This window comes from Rhagoletis pomonella, unplaced genomic scaffold, assembly GCF_013731165.1.
Source record: "Rhagoletis pomonella isolate Grant_MI unplaced genomic scaffold, Rhpom_1.0 Rhpom_scaffold_00008, whole genome shotgun sequence".
Classification (NCBI taxonomy): Eukaryota; Metazoa; Arthropoda; class Insecta; order Diptera; family Tephritidae; genus Rhagoletis; species Rhagoletis pomonella.
The window spans coordinates 35,656,632-35,676,618 of NW_023458562.1; the positions used below are offsets into that span (position 1 = coordinate 35,656,632).

General features: G+C 37.8%; 1 protein-coding gene across 2 annotated transcripts in view; it reads right to left on the reverse strand.

The window, feature by feature from the left end:
* LOC118744751 (transcription factor collier) overlaps positions 1 to 19,987 on the reverse strand; it is a 97,249-nt gene that overhangs the window by 32,147 nt on the left and 45,115 nt on the right. For both annotated transcript variants that reach the window (XM_036478033.1, XM_036478032.1), the window contains exon 5: positions 15,001 to 15,069. In XM_036478033.1, coding sequence (XP_036333926.1) covers positions 15,001 to 15,069 — 69 coding nt within the window. The remainder of the gene's footprint in view (positions 1 to 15,000; positions 15,070 to 19,987) is intronic.

Genomic DNA, 19,987 nt, shown 5'->3' on the forward strand with positions numbered 1-19,987 from the left:
CTGACGTCGGCTGCCTTCAGAAGGATATGAATGCTTATAGACTGCGGGTGTGGTCGCATGCGCGGAGCTATTTGATGTCCAAGCAATGTTTAAAGTTGAGTAAAATATTTATTTAACACTTGCTTGTGCTGATTTTCATCCTAATGAGCGTAGAAGAAATGATAAAGGCTCGATTTAGTTCATCATTATTTGCAGTTAGTCGGATATGGTCCGAATGAATGTGCCAGAGAGACGAAGCTTAAAGAAAAGATATTAGGACAGAAGAATAGAGTTGCGATTCATAGCGCGATATTCGATTTACCTTCGCGTTTTCGGTTCTAGCCAAACGTCATTGCCACTTTCTTGGGCGCGTGTTGGCCAAAGCAATAGCCGAAGTTGAATTGCTTATGAAATGTTCTGCACCTCTCATTGTTTACTTTTTGGTAGTTATATTTAGCTGCACAAGTCTACATTTCATTCAAAATGTTCCTAGGTAGATCCGCTCTACTATCAGATGAGACCTCAATTCTGAGGAAAAATTTTTGGACTAGGCGTCCATAGTCCATATCCTACGAATTTGATTAGTTTTCGAAAAAATACAGCATTTTGCTTCAGACGTTTTGAGTGGGCCTTTTTGTTTAGTTTGAGGTTAGTTTGCGAACGTAGGCCGTAGTGGGAGCCCACAAAAAGGTCTGTCTTGTACTGATTACAAAAAGGTCTACATTAGCCTTGTCTGTTTTCAGGGAATACTTTGACGTCTGTACATTATGCACTCTAGCAAGGTTATGGTTGTTGTTGTAGCGACATACTTAGCCTAGATCGGCTTGTCCATCAATCGTTGGCCTCAAGCTCAACTAACGGGAGATCCAGAAAGTGTACAACTCCAAAAGGGTTAGTTGAGTGGGGTTTAGGGGGCATGCGAAGATGTATCGGTGCATAATTATTATTACTGCCTCTGTTTTGTAATCAGCGGTTCTAAACATCTTCACTCTCTTTATGTATAGCTTCGCCTTTGTTACTATTACTGCGGCGATATCGTCTGCAAATCTTATTATTTTCGTCCGATGAGTCATAAGGATGAGTAGAACCTCCATAAATTAAGTTCCATAGGAGGGCTCCGAAACGGTTACTTGGGCTACCCCCGTGGAGATGCTGTATGCCTCTATCGCTACGGTATTTCAGATTTCGTCCAGAGAGATATCACCTGATGATTCGGATGATGTAATTCGGGGACTCCATTTTTATAAGGGTTTCCATTATGTGCTACTAACTCGCGGTATTAAATGCATTTTTCACAACTAACGTTACAACAACACAGTATTCTTTTTTAGCTCCAAGCAACCTTTTCCCTTCGAAGGCTTCTTTGGCTAAGTCAACCACGGATTTAACGGGCATCAATTGTTGAGCGAGATTTCCTGAAACCAATCTGGTATAGTGACAGAAAGCGTCTCTCTTTCCTTCGATCATTATAAGCCTGTTACTAACAATTTTTTCCAGAATTTGTCCCAGTCCTATAGGCATATTGGCTAAAGGTCGATAGTACCCCAAGTTTCTTATTTCTCTTTGGTATTAAGACTAGGTTTTGGATCTTTCATCTTTTGGGGAAAATGCTCTCATTGAGATAAGCCACTTTTACAAACAAATCTGGCCGACTTTTAATTGCCGCTTTCAAAGCTTTGTTAGGTATTTCGTCTTGAATCTTATTACATGCAGACTCTAATTCGTTAATCGTAATTACTGGGACAGTTTGATACCGCTGGGTGAATACCTCCACTACTGTTCTGGCTTCCTGGTTTGGAATTGCATACACCTCCGGTTATTTCCGGTAAGTAGTTTACAACCACGTATTTTTCCTAATCTCGAAGCAAATGGACCGGCTAGATCTATGGCAATCCGCTCGAATGTTGCACCGGAGTTTTACACAGCCTCATCTGGCCATGACTTTTGGATTTCGGTCCTTTAGCCGAAAGGTACACCGCGCAGTTAGCAACCCACTCTGCTACTGATTGACGTCTGCTGGATTCTTTCCAAAGAGTTCGTGATTCGCAGGTGCCCTCCAGTCGGACCTCTATTTAATTCCTGGATAACGTCCGGAATTTTTACTCTTGGGACTACTGCTAGATTGCGGAAGCACTGGTCATATTCGCTTTCCTATATCCTATACGAACAACCAGACTTACCGATCCGGCTTTCAGCTGCCATTTGCGGTCGATTTTTCGACCAGTTCATATCAAGAAAACGACTCGCTAGTTTAAATTTTGTGTGTGTGTTTTTTTCTTGACTAAGTTTTTAAATCCACCGTCATTTCTGATAGCGGCCGAATATGGGTTAAAGCTAATTGTTTACGCGTTTGTTGCATAAAAAATTTATGTCAAATGCATCAGGTAAGTATTGAATTAGCAAACTGACTAAGTGAGTAGTCACGCAAGGCATTCATATTTACTTACCCGTGGACAGTCATACAAATATTTGCCCACCAGGCAGTGGGGTTGCTAGCAATCGTCAAAATATAAGCAACAGCGAACTTTCACTGAGGACGGAATTCGGCTGATCGAAAAGCAAACAAAAAATATGAAAAACATGAAAACTCATACGATTTCTGGCTCCGTGCGTGTGCATGTGCGTGCGCGTCTATGTTTGCAAACAAAACACTTTATTGAAACAAGCGACTGTGTAAAAACCACTAATAACAAAATACTGCTACGCGCATCTGTTCCGAGTCGTTGGCCCGCTAAGTGGGTAGGATGTGTACGCGTACGCGAAGGAAATTCCGAGTCCCCAGCACTGCGGTGGCCAGCGACGATGAAACATTTTAACGAAACCTTGTTAAAGCCACACACCGTGAAATACGTAATAATGATCCAACCTTATACTACATGCACTTCATTCACTTAATATTCGGACTCACACGAAGCCTACAAGCCAACAAGCCAACGAGGAAAGCAACAAGGGCAGGATGGCTGAAGGAAGGCTGACAAGCCAGGCAGGCGACGACCATTTGAAGCGTCGCAATAATTTCGCTGATACAAATAAAAAGGAGAAGCGCAAAGCAAAAAAATAAATAAATAAAATGAAAAAAAAAAACTTCACAAAAAAAAAACACAGTGAGACATTGGTGGCAAAGTGTCTTTCCGCCTGTTCGACTAACAAATCATAAATAAAAAGATAAACGCCGAATGACACGCCGCAACAGCCAACCAAATGTAGGCTTTCGGTGGGGAGTGGTAGGAGGCGAGCGCGCGCGCGTAATAAGGTAGCGAAGTGATGATCGAGCGCACCACAGGGACGAGTGTATGACGAGTACGCGCTTGTGAAGCCCCTCGGCGTTGGACAGCAGAAGAAGGGATTTGCGCAACGCGCGGCATGCAAGTGGTGCTCTGCGCTCGCCTGACCATGCAACACACCCAACGTTAAAGCTGTGTACGCGGAGTTGATCGGCGCGGCGGCTATGTGTTTGTGCAAATACAAGTAATTGTAAATTTGGCTGCTTGGTCACTTTTATTTAGCCTTTGTTGATTTTATTTATACAATTTCGGCAACCGGCGACTTCGAAAGACTCTCTACGCAATGACAATGCGCCAAACTGGCCATTGCGTTTACTTACGTCCAACTACTGCTGGAACGCGCGCCAAGGCAAAAGGAACGGCGAAATGGCAGAATTCATAAATAAAACATGTGTGCATACGCAACACGCCGAGCCAGAGAGCTGAGATAACAAAAACACAGCAACCAACCAGCCAGCGAACCAGCCAGGCAGTTAGCCCATGGAGCGCTACTATCAGCAGATATGATGCCAGCGTAGTCGCCACGCTAACGGACTGCGACAATGCGTAAGAAAAAGAATAGCCGCCTCGAAGTTGGTGGCAGACAGTGGTGGTTGTGGCGCGGTAGCACTGTAAGGTCTCTGTGCTGCTGTGAACCAGATTGTAAACTTTAATTTTTATACTTCTATTGCCGCGTTGCGCGTCATCGATATGGGGCGCACTATTATTGTACACACTTCGTCATCGCTGCCGCCGTCATCCATTGTTGTGCACGCCAGTATTTGATGATCGGGATGTATGAAGATGACATGCTATGAGTTCGCGTAGCAATGACCTACTACATGAATTCTTTACTACCAACCAAACGCGCCTAACTCCTCATACCAGACTTTGGTGACATTTAATCGCTGCGCTAGTTTGTGAATTTTGTGTCCTGCCGCCGTCCTCTTCACAGTGGTCGCATCGTTGATGAGTATGGTGCCGCTGACGGCAGTGTCGGTGGTGATGTTGATGGTGGTGGCAGTGGCGGTGACGATGCCGCCATTGGTGATGATGTCGTCGTCGTCAACGTCGCTGACTGAGTGTTGAAGTTATGTGGACCTCCATGCAAGTTTGCGCTTTAAAAACAGGCATCCAACTGTTGCAACTTAATGCTCAAAACGCTGGCTGGCTGGCTGACTGGCTGACTGCCTACCTGCCTGCTAGTCGCATAATTGAAATGCATCACCACAAACAACAATAAATAAGCGAAGAACCCAACAACCAAAGCGGCAAACGAAAGCAGGGTACGTAAGCGATGTTGCAGAGTTTCTTTCTATGCCACATAAACAAGCGGCGGATATGCGGCGCGCGGCAGATCGCAAATGAAATGCAGGTGAGCGCGAGAGGTAGTGTGTGCCGTGCGTGTGGTGGCGGTTGGTGAGGCTTAAAAAGTCGAGTGCACTAACTTCAGGAACTCTGGGTGTCCGGCTTGACTGGCGGTAAAACAATGGCAATCAGCATTACGGTGCCACTTACATTTGTAAGACTTTGGACACACCGCCAGATCCTTTGTGTTTACATTTTTTTGCTTCTTGTGACGTTGCACTAGGAAGCTATGAACGAATGCTAAATTCCTTTGATCAAATTGCGATGGCGTAGATGGATGGTGTATAATAGTGATTTCAAACATCTATTTCGCATACATAGAATGCTGGCGGCTAAAAAGTGGCTAAGGTAAAGAATGAAGAATTCGTGAACTGGCATTAAAAATAGAGCAGAGAAAAGTTTGCAACAAGGATATTAACTCAAACGTATGTTACACTCACGAGCAAATCAAATAGATAAAGTTAGATTTTACGATTTTATAAAAATTTTATTGTGAGATGAACTTCGGCTATAGTCGACCACGTAGAGAAGAGAGCCAATAATATTCTTCAGAGACCAAACTGAATTTGAATATTAAAGATTATAACGTACTTTTGGTCCTGAAAGTATCAGAAATTCCGGAATATAAATTTCAGAAAAGTTAATCACTCAAAACTTTAGATAGTGCGAAAAAAGTCCTGAACGATCCCGAAAAAGTTCCATTAAATTCTTGAAGTCTCGCAAACACCAGAATGAAACATACAAAGCGCGAAAGATCGGAGCCTTCAAATATTTGCCGGGCCCGCAAACCCTCTCCCCCCCCCCCCCCCCCTCCCCCCCCCCCCCCCTTCCCCCCCCCCCCCCCCACACAATTAATCAACTTAGAAAAATATTTTTATCTTTGGCCTTAAATTCCGAAAGATCCAGGCCTCTGAAAATCTGCATGCCCACTCGTCGGTACCGCCAAAGGGTAAAAAAAAAGCTCATAAAGTATCCACAAAAATTATAAAAGTTTCGAAAAAAATCCGAAAAATGCACTGCGACGAGACCCGAACAAATTCTGAACGGTTTGAAAAAAAAACAAGAAAAAATATTTCCGGAAATCTCAGGTCACAAAGTTCATTTTGATCTTAAATATCCCTTTTTATGAATGCATTAATTCTCGAAAGGTTCCGAAAAAACTCAAAATGCTTTGGAAATTTCCTAAAATTTTCGAAAAGTACCGAAAAATAAAACACGAAAAATCTTGAAGAGTTCTGAAAAAACAATAGGAAAAATCCCGGAAAGTTCCGAAAAAATTCTGCACCATCCCTGAAAAAATGTTTTGAAAAATTTAACGTGAAAAAACCTGAAGAGTTTCCGAAAAGTAAAACACGGACAATCTCGAAAGGTAAAAAAAAATACCGAAGGTTTCGAAAAACTTTCGAAAACTGCCGGAAAGTGCCAAAAAATTCCCAGCGATTACGAAAAAATATCAAGAAAATCTTTAAGAGTCCCGAAGATACCTAAAACTAAAACTCTAAGAATTCCGAAGAGCCCCGAAAACATTTGGGAAAGTACGGAAAAATTTAAAAAGTTCCCGAAAAGTATCGATAAAATCTTGAACAGTTGTGGAAAAAACCAAAAAAATCAGGAAAAATCTTTTTTCGAAACGGCATATCCAATAGTATATTTAGATCTTAAGTTTGCTTTTTATGAATGTCTAACTTTGGCAAAGTTCCGAAAACCCGAAAAAAGTTCAGATGACGGAAATTTATTCTAAAATAAATTATTTAGCAAAAATGCCTAAACGTGTCGAAAAGTGCCAAAATAACCGGAAAAATAAAACCGAGAAATCCACAAAATTCTAGAAAAATTAGAAACGAATAACCCCAAAAATTATTCTAAACCTAAAATCGAGAAAAAGTTGCAAAAACTCTTAAAAATGCCCGCGAAATAAAACGAGAAGAACTCGGAAAGTCCCAAAAAAATCGCAAGAAAATTTGGAAAGGTTTCGACCTGAAATTTAAAAGGAAGAATCCCGAAAAGTTCCAAAAAATCCTAAGCTAATAAGGAAGTTCAGAAAAAGCTCCCAAATTTTATCAAAAAATTAAACTGAAAGAATCCCGGTAAGTTCTGGAAAAACCCTGAAATATCCCGAATAAATTTCGGGAGTAACTTGATTCAATTCAGAAGTACCGAAAAAATCTAAAAATTTCCCAAAAACAAGGAGAATCGAAAAGCTAAAAACAAAATTTTCTCAACTTTTGCCTTTAATTTAGAATCGAACACGAAAAGAGACAGGGGCAATCAAAAGGCGAAATTTTTTGGTAGAAACGAAATCACCATTAGATTAATATCGTCGCCGTATGCCAGAAACATGAATGTGTAAAAATTAAAATTTTGGGAAATTAAGTTTAAAGTTTTTTTTTTTTTTACCAGAGTAAGTATTCAAATTGTAATTCAAATTGTAAGTATGGTATTTTGGGCTTTGGTATAACATAGAACATCCAAAGGTTAATCAAGTCAACCCAATAACTCAAAACTGATAAATTTGAACATTTATGCCTCTGACATAAGGGTGGCGATATGTTCTTGAAAAGGTAGGCGAGCTGAAATGGGCTACATAATAAAGATTCCTTTTTTTTGGAGCCTATGGAGCATGAAAGTCATCTTAGCTCGATTTACATGCCAGAAATTTTACAGCACTCGTACTTACATGCATATTAAGTATCTATTTACATATGTATGTGCCCTAAAGTCTCTTGAGAATTTATTAAATTTTTTGAATTTCCAGTTAATTTGCTTTGACACTCCATGCAAATATATGTATGTACATCCTCACACGTATGTTTATGTTGTTTTATATGTATAGATATGTATGAAAACAATGATTCAGCTGCATTTATTTTAATGCGCCAAAGTCATTAGCTTTTACGGGAGTGCACTTCCTTCACCCACCAAACTATGGCAATGAGGACGTCCTGCAATGTTTTATATCAAATTGACCATTGAAATATATTTCATATCTAGTATATCAAACGCATATGTTTGTTAGTCAACATACATATATACATATTTTTTCATGCTGCAATTGTATGCTTGTAGTATGTATGTATGTAGGTAGATATTTTAATTTTCTAAATGCATTTGGAAATTGTCAGCAGTGAATAAAGTGGCAATGCAAAAAAAGTGTATGGCTTGCAAAAGCGCGAACGACGAACAAAAACAACAAAACAAAACCGCCGCTGTGTGGTCAACCCCCCAATAAAATTTAATATTTGCGAGCAAATGGTTCGCAGTTTAGTAAGAGACATAGGACAATTTGACGGCTGCGAAAAAACGCAGTGCATTTTATAGTAAGTACGAATATTGATGTATGTATGTAGTAAGTATGCACGTAGTATGCATAGCTAGAACTTATAAATCAAGCAGGTAATTGCCGAAGCGTTGGAGGCATACATATGTTATATAATGTTTGGACTAGAGCAGCGAAAAAAACTTCAATTGCTCTACAAGTATATTTGTAGATATATTAACTCTTTAAATTGCTTAACACTTGACAAGAAATTGCTTCATTTGTTTGCTACCCACCTCGGCAATATTTAGGTTTTGACGTGTTTTTTTTTCGTTAGAACCGGGCACAAAATAACGCGTGCAGAACATTATGATGTTAGTCCTTACGATTCTTTAAGGACGGCTTATTGTCCTAGGAGTTTATTAAACGCGCTTACGACTTTATATGAAAATCTCCAAAGCACTAAGAAAACAAATCCTCTGCTGACATAAGCATTAACCAGGGTGAGCTTTTACTCAGTGTTCGCCATATAAAACTTTCAAATCGTATAAAGCTTCTCCTGCGGGATAGACCTTCGTCGTGGCTCACTTACATCGGTGATGTTCAGAGAGAGCTTTTACTCCGTAAGATGTAAGTTAAGTCTTGAAAAGCACCACTGCTCACGAAGAATTAAACTGAATGTTTACAAAAAATGTACGATAATTTGAATTTTAGATGAAATCAGTTCCGCGATGGCCAGTTAGAGCTTTTACCCCGTGTGCTTTAATGTAAAATCTTTGAAATCCTTAAAAAGCTCTTGCCTCGGAATATATTTTGGTCAAGGTTTATAACAGTAAAAGCTTTTACTCCGCGTGCTCTCATTTGAAAACTCGAAAACTTTCTCTCATGACACATGTTTGTTTTGGTCTTTACTGGCTCGAATAAGGGCCTTCCGATATAGAATCAAAAGAAATCTTTAAAAAGTGTATATGAGTACCAAAAGCTTGTACTCACAGCTGTAATTAAAAAAATAAAAAGCTGTTGTTTTTTTACAGAAAAAAATGTCGGCAAAAGCTCGGCCAAAAGTTCGGCTGGAAAAAAGTTCAACAATGCAGCAACTTTATTCGAATACTAAATGTAAATACGTAGATCAATGACGACCAGAAAAAACTGTTACTTTCTGTGAAAAGCTTTAAAAATCTGGTTAGATGAGTAACGGGTAGAGGGAGCTTTCACCCATTACATGTTTATAAAACATATGTGTATAGAACAGCGACGGGCAGAGAGAGCTTTTACTCTGCTAGCGTCTATACAAAATATATAGAAAACTTAAAAAAGCTTTGCTCGCGGGCAAGGCAGACCCATCTCCGGCATGGAATTTTTAAAAAAGCACTGCACGCGAACAACCGGTGCGCATTACCGAATCAGATAGATTGGCTGGAACAGGAACTTCCCAAAGCTAAAGAATCTGTAAGTAATTAATGATTTTCTGATGACTCCAAGTTTATTTAATAATATATATATCTAATAATAGATTGGCGCTTACACATATGTTAGTGTTTGGCCGAGCTTCTCCTCCGACTTTTGGCGTGCGCCTTGATGTTGTCACACAAAGCGGAGGGACCTACAGTTTTACGCCGACTATGAACGGCGATTGTATTTTTATGAGAAGCTGTTTTTCATGGCGGAAAAACAATCGGAGGTTTGCCATTGCCTACCGAGGGACGACCGCTGTTAAGAAAAAACCTTTTTCTATATATTTTTGCGATGTTGCTTTGACCAGGGTTTGAACCCAGGTCCTGCGGAGTGGAAGCGCGCATTGCTTACCACTGCACCACAGCGGCCGACAAGTTTATTTAAAGACCCATAAAACCTCCTTTTTGTACGCATCTATATAGGACTAGCAGCATTACCAACAGAAAGCAAGCGAGTAGCTTATGACCATGTTCCGTTGCTAATCCGTCACTAATGGCCAAAGCGGAGATCTCAATACAAATAAGCCTTCATACGAAGTTAGTTTTTGACGTGATACGTCCGAAAGTAATAAAAGTATCAATACTAAATTTTTCTGGGGGCAGAATTTAAACGAATTCACCGAAGAACAGTTTTCTACACCACGCTGTGGAAAATTTACTTCCGAAGGGTCGTTTGAAGTTCGACACTAGATATCTATGTACATCAATGATGGGCAAAACGCTACTCGCGAGTAGCGTCTGCGTCGCAGCGCTTATACGTATACAGAAACGACGCAGCGAATTTCAATTCAGTCTGCTTTCAGTTTTCATGAGAGTGACACCACGCTTCGCCGTTGAATATTTTTATTCGTAATTTTAGCGCGTTGTTGCCACCTATATATGTAACAATGCCCAAAATGGCTGCGTATGAGTGCCAATTACAGTTTTTAGTTTTAAGAAAAGCCAATAACGCCCAATGCTTGTTATGTGGTAATACGACTACTTGGAATCGTACTTTTAATATAAGGCGACATTATTTGTCATGGTAAAAAAGTCAAACTGCCGAACTGTGTAAACCAATTTAAAGTTTTTTGTAATGGGTTTTATGTATATATGTATGTACGATACGGCAATTTAATATATTTAGTATACTTTATTGAATACTGAGTTTTTTACACAGTTTAGAAATTTTAAATTCGTGAATTTTGTTGTTGAATAAACTATCATTTTTTAAAACATTAGTTTAATGAAATTAAATTAAAAAACTTTTCATGCACGTACATATGTACTTATAAAAATTAATTTCATAATTCATTATTTGAAATTATTTCTTCATTATTTTTTTATTATATTTTATTATTTTCGTTTCATGTTCATAATACAAATTAAATATAAATTTGTAAGAGCGTTTTCTAACACGCGCAAAAAAACGACGCGCTTTTGTACAATATAGAAAAGTGGCAACTGTTACTCAGCGCGATTCACGAATACCATGACAAAATGAGACTGTATTGGTGTGCCCATCTATGATGTACATTCTTCCACCGGTTATATGGCTCACCAAAAACCGGCTAATTTTACTAAATTGGTTAGGTGAGACGGTGCACCTGTCCGAGGTTAGTTATTTGTTGTTCATTTGCATTTCGTAATCGTCCGCGCTAATCGACCAGACAAAAGCTTTATTGCCGGGCTCCCTTTTCTGATAAGACCCAAAATGATGGTGAGGGCAAAGGCTAAGGTAGTTTCAGGCGGTCTTCGCAGCTTAATCTAGTGTATCCTCCTGGAAGTTTTTACATTTATCCTAAATATATAATTGGTACCTTTTTATGTTTGAAAATAACTTTGGAGGAATTTATTTTACAAATACTCCAGAATATTTATCTGCGACTTCAAATTCAAAGATTCTGACGCTCAAAAGTCAATAAAGTGTCCTAGAAAGAAATTTTTCTAGAAGGTTTAGGTAAGTCATATAAGGGTACGTTAGTCCAAAGAAGACAAATTCCCCAGATGTTATCTTGGAAACCGCACATAAAAAGGTGTACAAGAGTGGAGGCCATCCCGACCGGAACGAAGAGATACGAAATACAATTTTCATTACGATAACTGGCATACAATCTACTCGCCAATCTTAAGTAACATTGCACATCAAAGCGAAGGGTTAGATATTACACAGGTTTAACTTATCTCCGCCGAATATTATCGGCACAAGTATCTTGAAAACGTTATGAGTTACAGAGAGACAGCCGTTACAGCTCTAAGTTAAGTACCCTCAGTGCTCCTGGGTAATTAGTTTTAGCTGTTGCTGCCTTTTAGACTGTCGACTACCAGACAGACAGCCAGCCAATCACTCGGTAATAAGCGCACGCGCTTTTCTTCTTACTCCCTCCTCTGCAGCCATACGTTGTCAATTTTTATTGCTAAGCCAATTAAGCGTAATATTTTCTCAATTCATGTTTCCTTTTTTTCCATGTTTCAACTTTTGGCCGCCGTTGCATAACATGCCACAAATTGCGTGCGTGAGCTTTGCCACTACATTTGCGGGGCAGCAGCAAGCGCATCATCATCATCATCATTTCGTGCGGCCGCAATAAGAGCAGCGGCTACGTACAGTGGCAGTGGCAGCCTCACTGCATGCAATTATCATAATTTGTTTGACACGTGACAATAAAGGTGGAGGAGGAGGAGGAGAAACAGGATGAGTTAGGTTAGAATTAGTCAGGAAAAGGTTATGAAGTGGATATGGAGAAAACCAAATGGGCGTATGGGTGCGACAAATTGTAACAAGCCAAGTAGGATTTTCGGTGTAACGGTGTATCATTTTACATTTTTTTTTGTCTTTGAGTGTGCATAGAAAATTGAGGGTTTTGCGGATAATGTAGAACACTTGCGCGGTAGATAGGATGCAGTTGCGAGTTATAAAAGCAAGAAAAAAATAAATAGAAATATAGAATATACTCGCAGTAATGTGCATGCTGAGATATTAGAATGCCTCGGAAAAAAAGAAAAAAATATTTGCCGTTTCAGCCTAATAGGTTGATATGCATTTTTTCTAACTATCAATAAACTATTTCAACCCAATTTAGCGTTCTTTCGTGGATTAAATTGTGTTTTTTTTTCTTTACAGTGAATCTAAAACACCTAGTTGACCGAAAAATTTAAAATACGAGAGGTCTGCATCAAAGTATTTATAAGCAACGACGATATCTTTGAAGTAATGAGATTTTCAATTCAATTTTTAATTTTTCCCCATCAATGGAAATAAAATTTTTTTTAAGGACATTCTGTAGCTTGAATAGCCTGTTGATTTATACGTTTTTCAAAAATTTAGGCAAAGTTATATATCAGAAAAAATATTTAAAAATTTCGTATAAAAAAAAATAAAAGTAAAAAAAAAATGGTCGGTCTGAAAGTGTTAATTTTCTTAACAAAAAAGAGATTAAAGAAATAAGTTCTCGTGGCAGAAAATCTGTTACAGGGTAAGTTATTAAAATGTCTATGAAAGAAACTTCCAAATTTTAGAGGTCTTCCAAATAATTTAAAAAAATGGCTTTGATACTCTTAGGTTCTTTTCGAAGCTTTTTTGACAGAGTTCTATATTCATAGTAGTGGGGCACATGCATATATTTTTACGAGCTACATTTTGAACATTTTTTTTTTTTAGAAAATTAGCGCTTTCATGCAGCAATATTTCATTTTATATATTTTTATAAACATTTCTAGGGGATGAAGGGTTAATTTCTAATAAGAGGAAAAATAATTAGTAGTCGTGAATACTTTGGAGGGGAAAGCGGGCCCCAAATGCTTAAGTACTTCAAATTTCCATGATAGCAGCTTTGAAACTTTAGAGATCTGCATCATAACTTTTCAAAATGGTGGCAACATTTAAAAATCAGTCAAAGAAGTTTTCGAAACTCTTGTAGCAAAATTTTTAAGGTGTAATAGGGTTAATATTTCCAAAACAGTTAAAGTAAATTAAAATAGTACCAGGAATGGAAGATCGGTTTGCAAAGAATTACTTTATAAAAATTTTCTATGGTAGGAACATGGACACTTTAGAGGTCTGCCTCATAAGTTCTAAAGATGGAGCCCATACATAGATTCAAATCAACGAAATTTTCCATAAATTGTTAATCTTTATTTCAAAAAAACTTAAATAGCTATGTTAATCTCTATATTTCTTTAGAAAAATGTTGTTCCATTTAACAAAATTTTGTTATGGAAAGTTTGAAAATCATGGTGCGTGAATGGGTTAATTTTTTAAAATAGAAATAAGTCAAATCTGTTTCTAAATAGTAAAGTTATGCAAAAGTTTTATTTAAAAATTCAGTCAACAAATTTTTTCAGGGTGTGCATAAAAGGAAAATCACTTTCTAAATTTAGGGCGTTTGGGCTTTAGCCTGGAAATTCCAGGGACTTAAATTGAAAATGCCGAAAGATTTTGATTTATTTTTTAAAGACGTTCATTGCAGATCTCTTAAATTTACATTGTTATCTTATGCTATTTGCTGGGTAACAAATTTTTCTAGTTTGTAAATTTTTTTAAGAAAAATTTATGTTTAGAGATCTGACTCACTAATGACCGGGAATTGGGACAAAATATTTTGTTGATAGTGGCAATAAAGAAGGTAAAACTTGAAATTCGGCTGCAGAAAAAGAATATTTTATTTTTAAGAAGCACGAGGCAATCTAATGCCTATACATATGTACTGCAGCTGGCTGCGTTAAAAATGCATGCTAAAATATGATTTTGAAATATTTTTTAAAGGTTGTGCGTGATATGTGGCTGTAAGGAAGTTCTCATAAATGCCAATGTGCATTCAATTGTAAATATATATATATATATATATATATATATACGACCACCTTATGCCACTCGCTTGCTCATTGCCATCCAAGGAAGAAGCAGTAAGGGAAGAAAAATAAGTCCTTGCACCAAAATATGAGGCGATCTCGTTATGCGCTGCACTCGATAAGAATAATGTCAATAAATCAATGATATGCACTTTTGACAGCAGCCACAAAAGGAGTGTCGCACAAGCACACAAGTCGAAGGAAGCACTTATGAAGGACGTAAAATATACATATTTATGGGCGCTGACTATGCTTGCTGTGGCGATAGAAGCAAGAGGCAGCTTTCGAAAGGACCTACGCTTATCCCAAGTGCTACAAGCACACACAGCAAGCTCCGCTGCCACAGTTGCACACACAAGCACAGACATTATAAAGCATCCTTCAGCTTCAATGAAATGATGAAAAGCAGCTTAAAAGTAATACATACATACATACATATTTTTGTAAAGATATTGCGGCATCAGCCGCTTGCCACAACTCCGGGCGCACGCAGCGCCCTGGCTTGCAATGACTATGCACATTGACTTGACTAGAAGCCATCGTGGCATGTGGCAAGCAAGCTCAATTGCTGTAAGCGCTTGTTTTTCTTAAGTACATACGAGTACTATTATTGTTGCTCATATTTGTTGTTTTCATTGGCGTTTTTGTTGTCTTTTCGCATTGCGCGTATGCAAATTGGTTGCGGCATTGTCACGAAATTACAATAACAATAAGAAAGCTTATAGTAGCACCAGCAGCAACATCAATAATGTCAACACAATAATGTCCTTGCTGTTAATCTTTTTGTTGTTGTTATTGCTGCTGTTTTTGTTGCGGTGTAATAAATATGTTTTATATTTTTGCTACTTACCGATCAATAATGACAGGATCTGATGGTGTCTCATTGCGGTTGCCACAACTTTTTTTATCACAACAGCGACTGTAAAGAGGAAAAGAGAGAGAGAGAGAGAAGTGGTAAATCATGAGTGAGAGATGGTGATATGTATACAAAAATGTGTGCTTATGTACAATATGTGCAAATATTGAAAATATTGCAGCTACGATATGATGAAAATGAAATGTCGACACTTGTTAAAATTAATTTTTAGAGGCAAAAAAATCGCTGAATTTAATGAGTTGGATGTCTACTTAAATACATATGTATGTATATATGCGTGTACGAGTGCATGTATGTGCATTCAATATTTTTTATCTGTAAAAGCATCAGTGATGGCGTTTTAATTTATATTCTAAATAATTATTATTTTCTTTTCATTAAATTCTGAGGTGTATTCGCAGAACTTCGCCATTTCTTTAACGACTTATGCATTAAGATACCGAAAAAATTTTAAAGTTAAATTTGAAAATTTTAATAAATATTAAAAATATTTTTTGTGCATTAAATTTAAAAAAAAAAAACGGTTAAAACTTCAACAAAATTATTTAATGTGGGTAACGCTACTACTTTTCTAGAGTGAATGTGTTTGAACACATTTTTAATATTCTAATACGTTATATTTTATTATACGTGGTAACTTTGTTCTATTTAAATTTTATTGGAGCGTAAAGTGCTCTAAAAATATCTTGAGAATAATTTTCATAATGAATAATTTTTAAATATTTTAATAGTTGGCAACCCTACCAATGCTACAACTTTGTTTTTTATATGTACATACATAGGTGGAAACTCTATTGTAATTCGTTGAAAGTTTATTCAAATAAACTTTTAGTTTAAATTAGCACATTTTCTTAAATATTTGAAATTCCGTTTTTAAAGGTGGCAACTCAATTCTAATCAAATTTATTTGTGACGTAAAATGCTATACAAGTATCAATATTTTTCATAATAAATTAATTTTAAATATTTCAATAGCCGGCAGCACTATTCAAAAAATTTTCTGAGTTTAAGTTTTTTCGGGTAACTTTTCGCCTGATGCCAGTACTGTAAAACTTTGATGAAACTAGCTTTTAATTTCAATAAATTTATTTTCTTTTTAACATTTTAATTTGTGATTTATAGCAAGAATACGCATATTTTTGGTAATAAATAAATTTTGAAAATTTTGAAAAGGCGGCAACCCTATTAAATTTTTTTTCTGAATTTACCATTATTTGAATACCTTTCAACTGTTATACATAAATACTGTAAAATTTTAATAAAATAAGTAATCAAATTAATAAATTTTTTGTATAGTCGGCAACTCTACTTGAAAATAATTTTAGATTTGTGTATTCTTGAATAAATTTCAAATAATGTGGGTACCAGTTTTAAGATTTTATCTTACGAATATTTTAAAGTCAATGAAAGTTTGTAATCAAAATCTAAAAATTTGATTTTATTTTTTTTTAAGAAAGTCCCTATATGAAGCCAAAACCGTTTGGTGATCCTGGTAAACCTCAACGCTAGGAGGGATGTGCGGGCTAAATACAACAAGAAAATCAAAAAAGCTGAAAGGGAAAGTTTACGAATCTTCTCTGAACTAATTTTTTTGACCCCTACAGTTCAAGGCTGTCAAGAGGAAGGGTAGAAACGAAATTGGCGCTTAGGCTGCCAAACTGAGCCTACACAAGTAGGCCTCTGCCTGGGAAAGAGAGAGGAAAGAGGATTCGCTCTCAGGGAGGACTTCGGATAACCAAAATGTATTCCAACCAGATTGTTCAAGCCAAAAACCAGCTGAAAGCAAAAAGGGTATGCCTACAGGGAATGTTCCTGCCCTACTCTATGTGGCCTAATACCAGACGTTTTTCTTCAGCTAGTCTCATCCGCTGCCAACGGTATGTAGATGACAAAGTCATAAGAGTAAGAAGAAAGTTCGAGGGCGGCATATTCGGCGATATGCGCTAAGATGTGGCTCAACATCATATTAGCCTAATTCCTCTATAACTCTAGGTGGATTTTCAGTACTAGCAAAGTGAAGTATTTAGGATTGATACTGGCGTCTATGGTGCCAGAGCTATAATATCGGTGCCAATGGAAAGTTACCCGAGCATTTTTCAGAAAAAAGGTGACACCATCTACGTCTATCCGTCTGTGTGCGGAGATATATCTTAGCAGTAACTATCAGAGAATCGTCATTGTCAGTGATAGCCAGGCGGCACTCAAAGCCCTTTGATCTTTCTCGGGTGCGTAGAAAAAATAACTCCTTGGATTCCTGCATACAAGGGAATGTAGGCAGACTAGCCAGAAAAGCGCCGGCCACACCACAATTGAGACGAAGTCCTACCTGGCAAAGGTTCAAATACGATAGAAGAATAGCTCCAAAAGCGAAGACGATCAATGAAGAAACAACATTGGCTCAATAGGACTATGCCAGGCAAAGTGTTTGCTTATGCGGAGATGCCACTTGCAAAAACTGTGTAGGCATTTGGTTAAACGCACTCTTTCGTTTCTGTGACATGCCCAAAGAGATATTTGTACACCTTTAAGTCGGATTGCAATGTCATTTCCTTTCCAGGCAACGCTAGAGAAACCTTGGTATGAATATTCTCAAAACCTCGAGTATTATATGGGCTTTGAGGCTTAACTGAAATTATGAAATTGTCGCACAAATGTATATGGCATAAATATAATTTCTTGCATAAACCTCTTAAAAAAGAATTCAACATTCAGCCATTGAAAGGACACTTTCACCAATTTGACAATACATTTGGCGTAACAAGCTAAAGCTATGTCGCAGCTGCAGTACCATTATATGGACACTACTGCCCCAAACCTGTGCGCCGTTAAAGCCGGTGAAAAGTCAACGACGCGCCAACGACACCGTCACCGCCACCGACATCACCATTGCTATTGCCATTTAGCCCATTTCACAAAACGAAGAAATAAAATTACCTTTCGCGTTTTGCATCATTTTTGTTGTTATTTTATTGACTGTAGTAAAGAAGCAGAAGCGGCAGTAAAGGGGGAAAAACGGGCATGCGACATTGGCAGACAGTTTATCAGCAACAATCGACCGCTACGCGCTTTGTTGAGCAAAGTAAAAGTGTGCGCAAGTTGGGGGTGTCAGTGGGTTCGTGCGTACTGGTGACCCTGTATGAAATTTGTACATTGTTTTTTTTTTAGTATTTCCAAAAGTCTACTTTTTTCTTACAGCTTGGTAAATCCTAAATTTGAAGAGAGAATATGGACTCTTAATCAAACTTGAGTGAAAATAGTCAGAGGTGTACGGCGAACTTTTTTCTGATATGGTCTAAAGGACATACATACATACATATATGGTCATGGAAAGATTTTGACTGAGCTCCCGTAGCTCTTGGAAAGTTAAACTACGTACTTGCAGTCCCGACCATAGCTACATATATAATTCGGGATACTATAACCTTCAAGAGACGTGCCAAAACTAGAAATGTCAGAAGGGGCAAGTCTAGCTGCATATGTATATATACACAGAGGGTTCAAAGCTCGAATGTAGGGTTGGTGGTGATGTATGTATATTCCTAAGTATTTGGAAGTATCTGAATATTTAAATCAGCTTGGGTCTTCCAGACTATTGTGGCGATCTTTCAGGCTGAGCTGATGGCAATCAACAAAGCAGCAGTACTGCTAAGGCGTGTTACTATATATGGAACCGATATCTATTTTTTTTTTGGCAGAGTTATTAGCTTCGAAAGGAACTTCAAAATTTTATTAGGGAATAAAGAAAGCTCCAAGATCAAAAGGCTCGCCAAGGAGGCGGCAGCAACAACACCAATAGGCCTGAGCTTTTTTTGCAGTACAACCGCACACTATCACACAATAGCTTAAGGGAGAAGAATAAATCAAAAGAAAACTGCGCTGGAACCAAGTCACTGGGCAGCGCCAAGCAAAAAAAACTATTGGGGAGATAAAATAGAAAAAGATATGAAAAAACAATTAACCTCCCAAAGCATAAACCTGGAATACTAACAGGTATCTTAACAGGTAAATGCAGATTAAGAAGTCGCTTATACAACCTCAGGATCTGGTCCACTGATTTATGCCGTTTCTGCGATTGGAGAGTTGAAACTTCTGAGCACATAATCCTCGAATGCGATTCAGTGGCGAGGAGCAGCGTTGCCATTTTAGCCGTTTTCCGGCTAGATTTAGCCGGTTTTGATAGCAACTAGCCGGAGAAAATTCGATCTAGCCGGCAGCCGATTTGTTAGCCGGTTTGTAAAAAAAAGTTAGCCGTTTTTAGCCGATTTTACTATTTGCCTAATTTTCAGGTGCAAAAAGTAAACAAGTTGTTCGAAAGCAATAATGCAGACCCAATGAAGATTTTTAATGAACTCAATGTTTTACTTTCGCATCTATGCTCCCTAGTGGTTATTAGCGCGGACACATTTGATCCTATATGCTTCCCGTTGGAACCATACCTTGCTCCATTTCCTCAGTTTTATCACATTTTTGAAGAGTATTTAAAAACAAAAGTAAGCACAAACGCTTTTGACCACGAAGCCGAGAAAATAATTCGAGAAAATGGTCGCTATTTTATTATCACTTTAATAAAGGAATTACGCCAACGCCTCCCTACAAATATTGCCACACTAAAAAAATTTACTTTTTTCGGTTGGAAATGCATTAAGAGTAATTAAACCAAAAGTATTTGTTCAACTACAGCAACAAAAACACAAATATAATGACGACGAAATAACATCTATAGAGATGCAATGGCAACGGTTAACGTTACATACCTGGAGTAATTTAGACTCAACTGTAAAATTTTGGGCCGAAGTTTATCAAATTCGAAATGCTCTAGGAGAAAACCCTTTTTCTGACCTTTGCAACCTAGTTTTTAGTTTTCTTGTTTTGCCTATAAGTAATGCAGAAGTAGAGCGAATATTTAGTTCAATTGTAACGTAGCTCCCCTACGCTACACTGACAGACATACGTACATGCA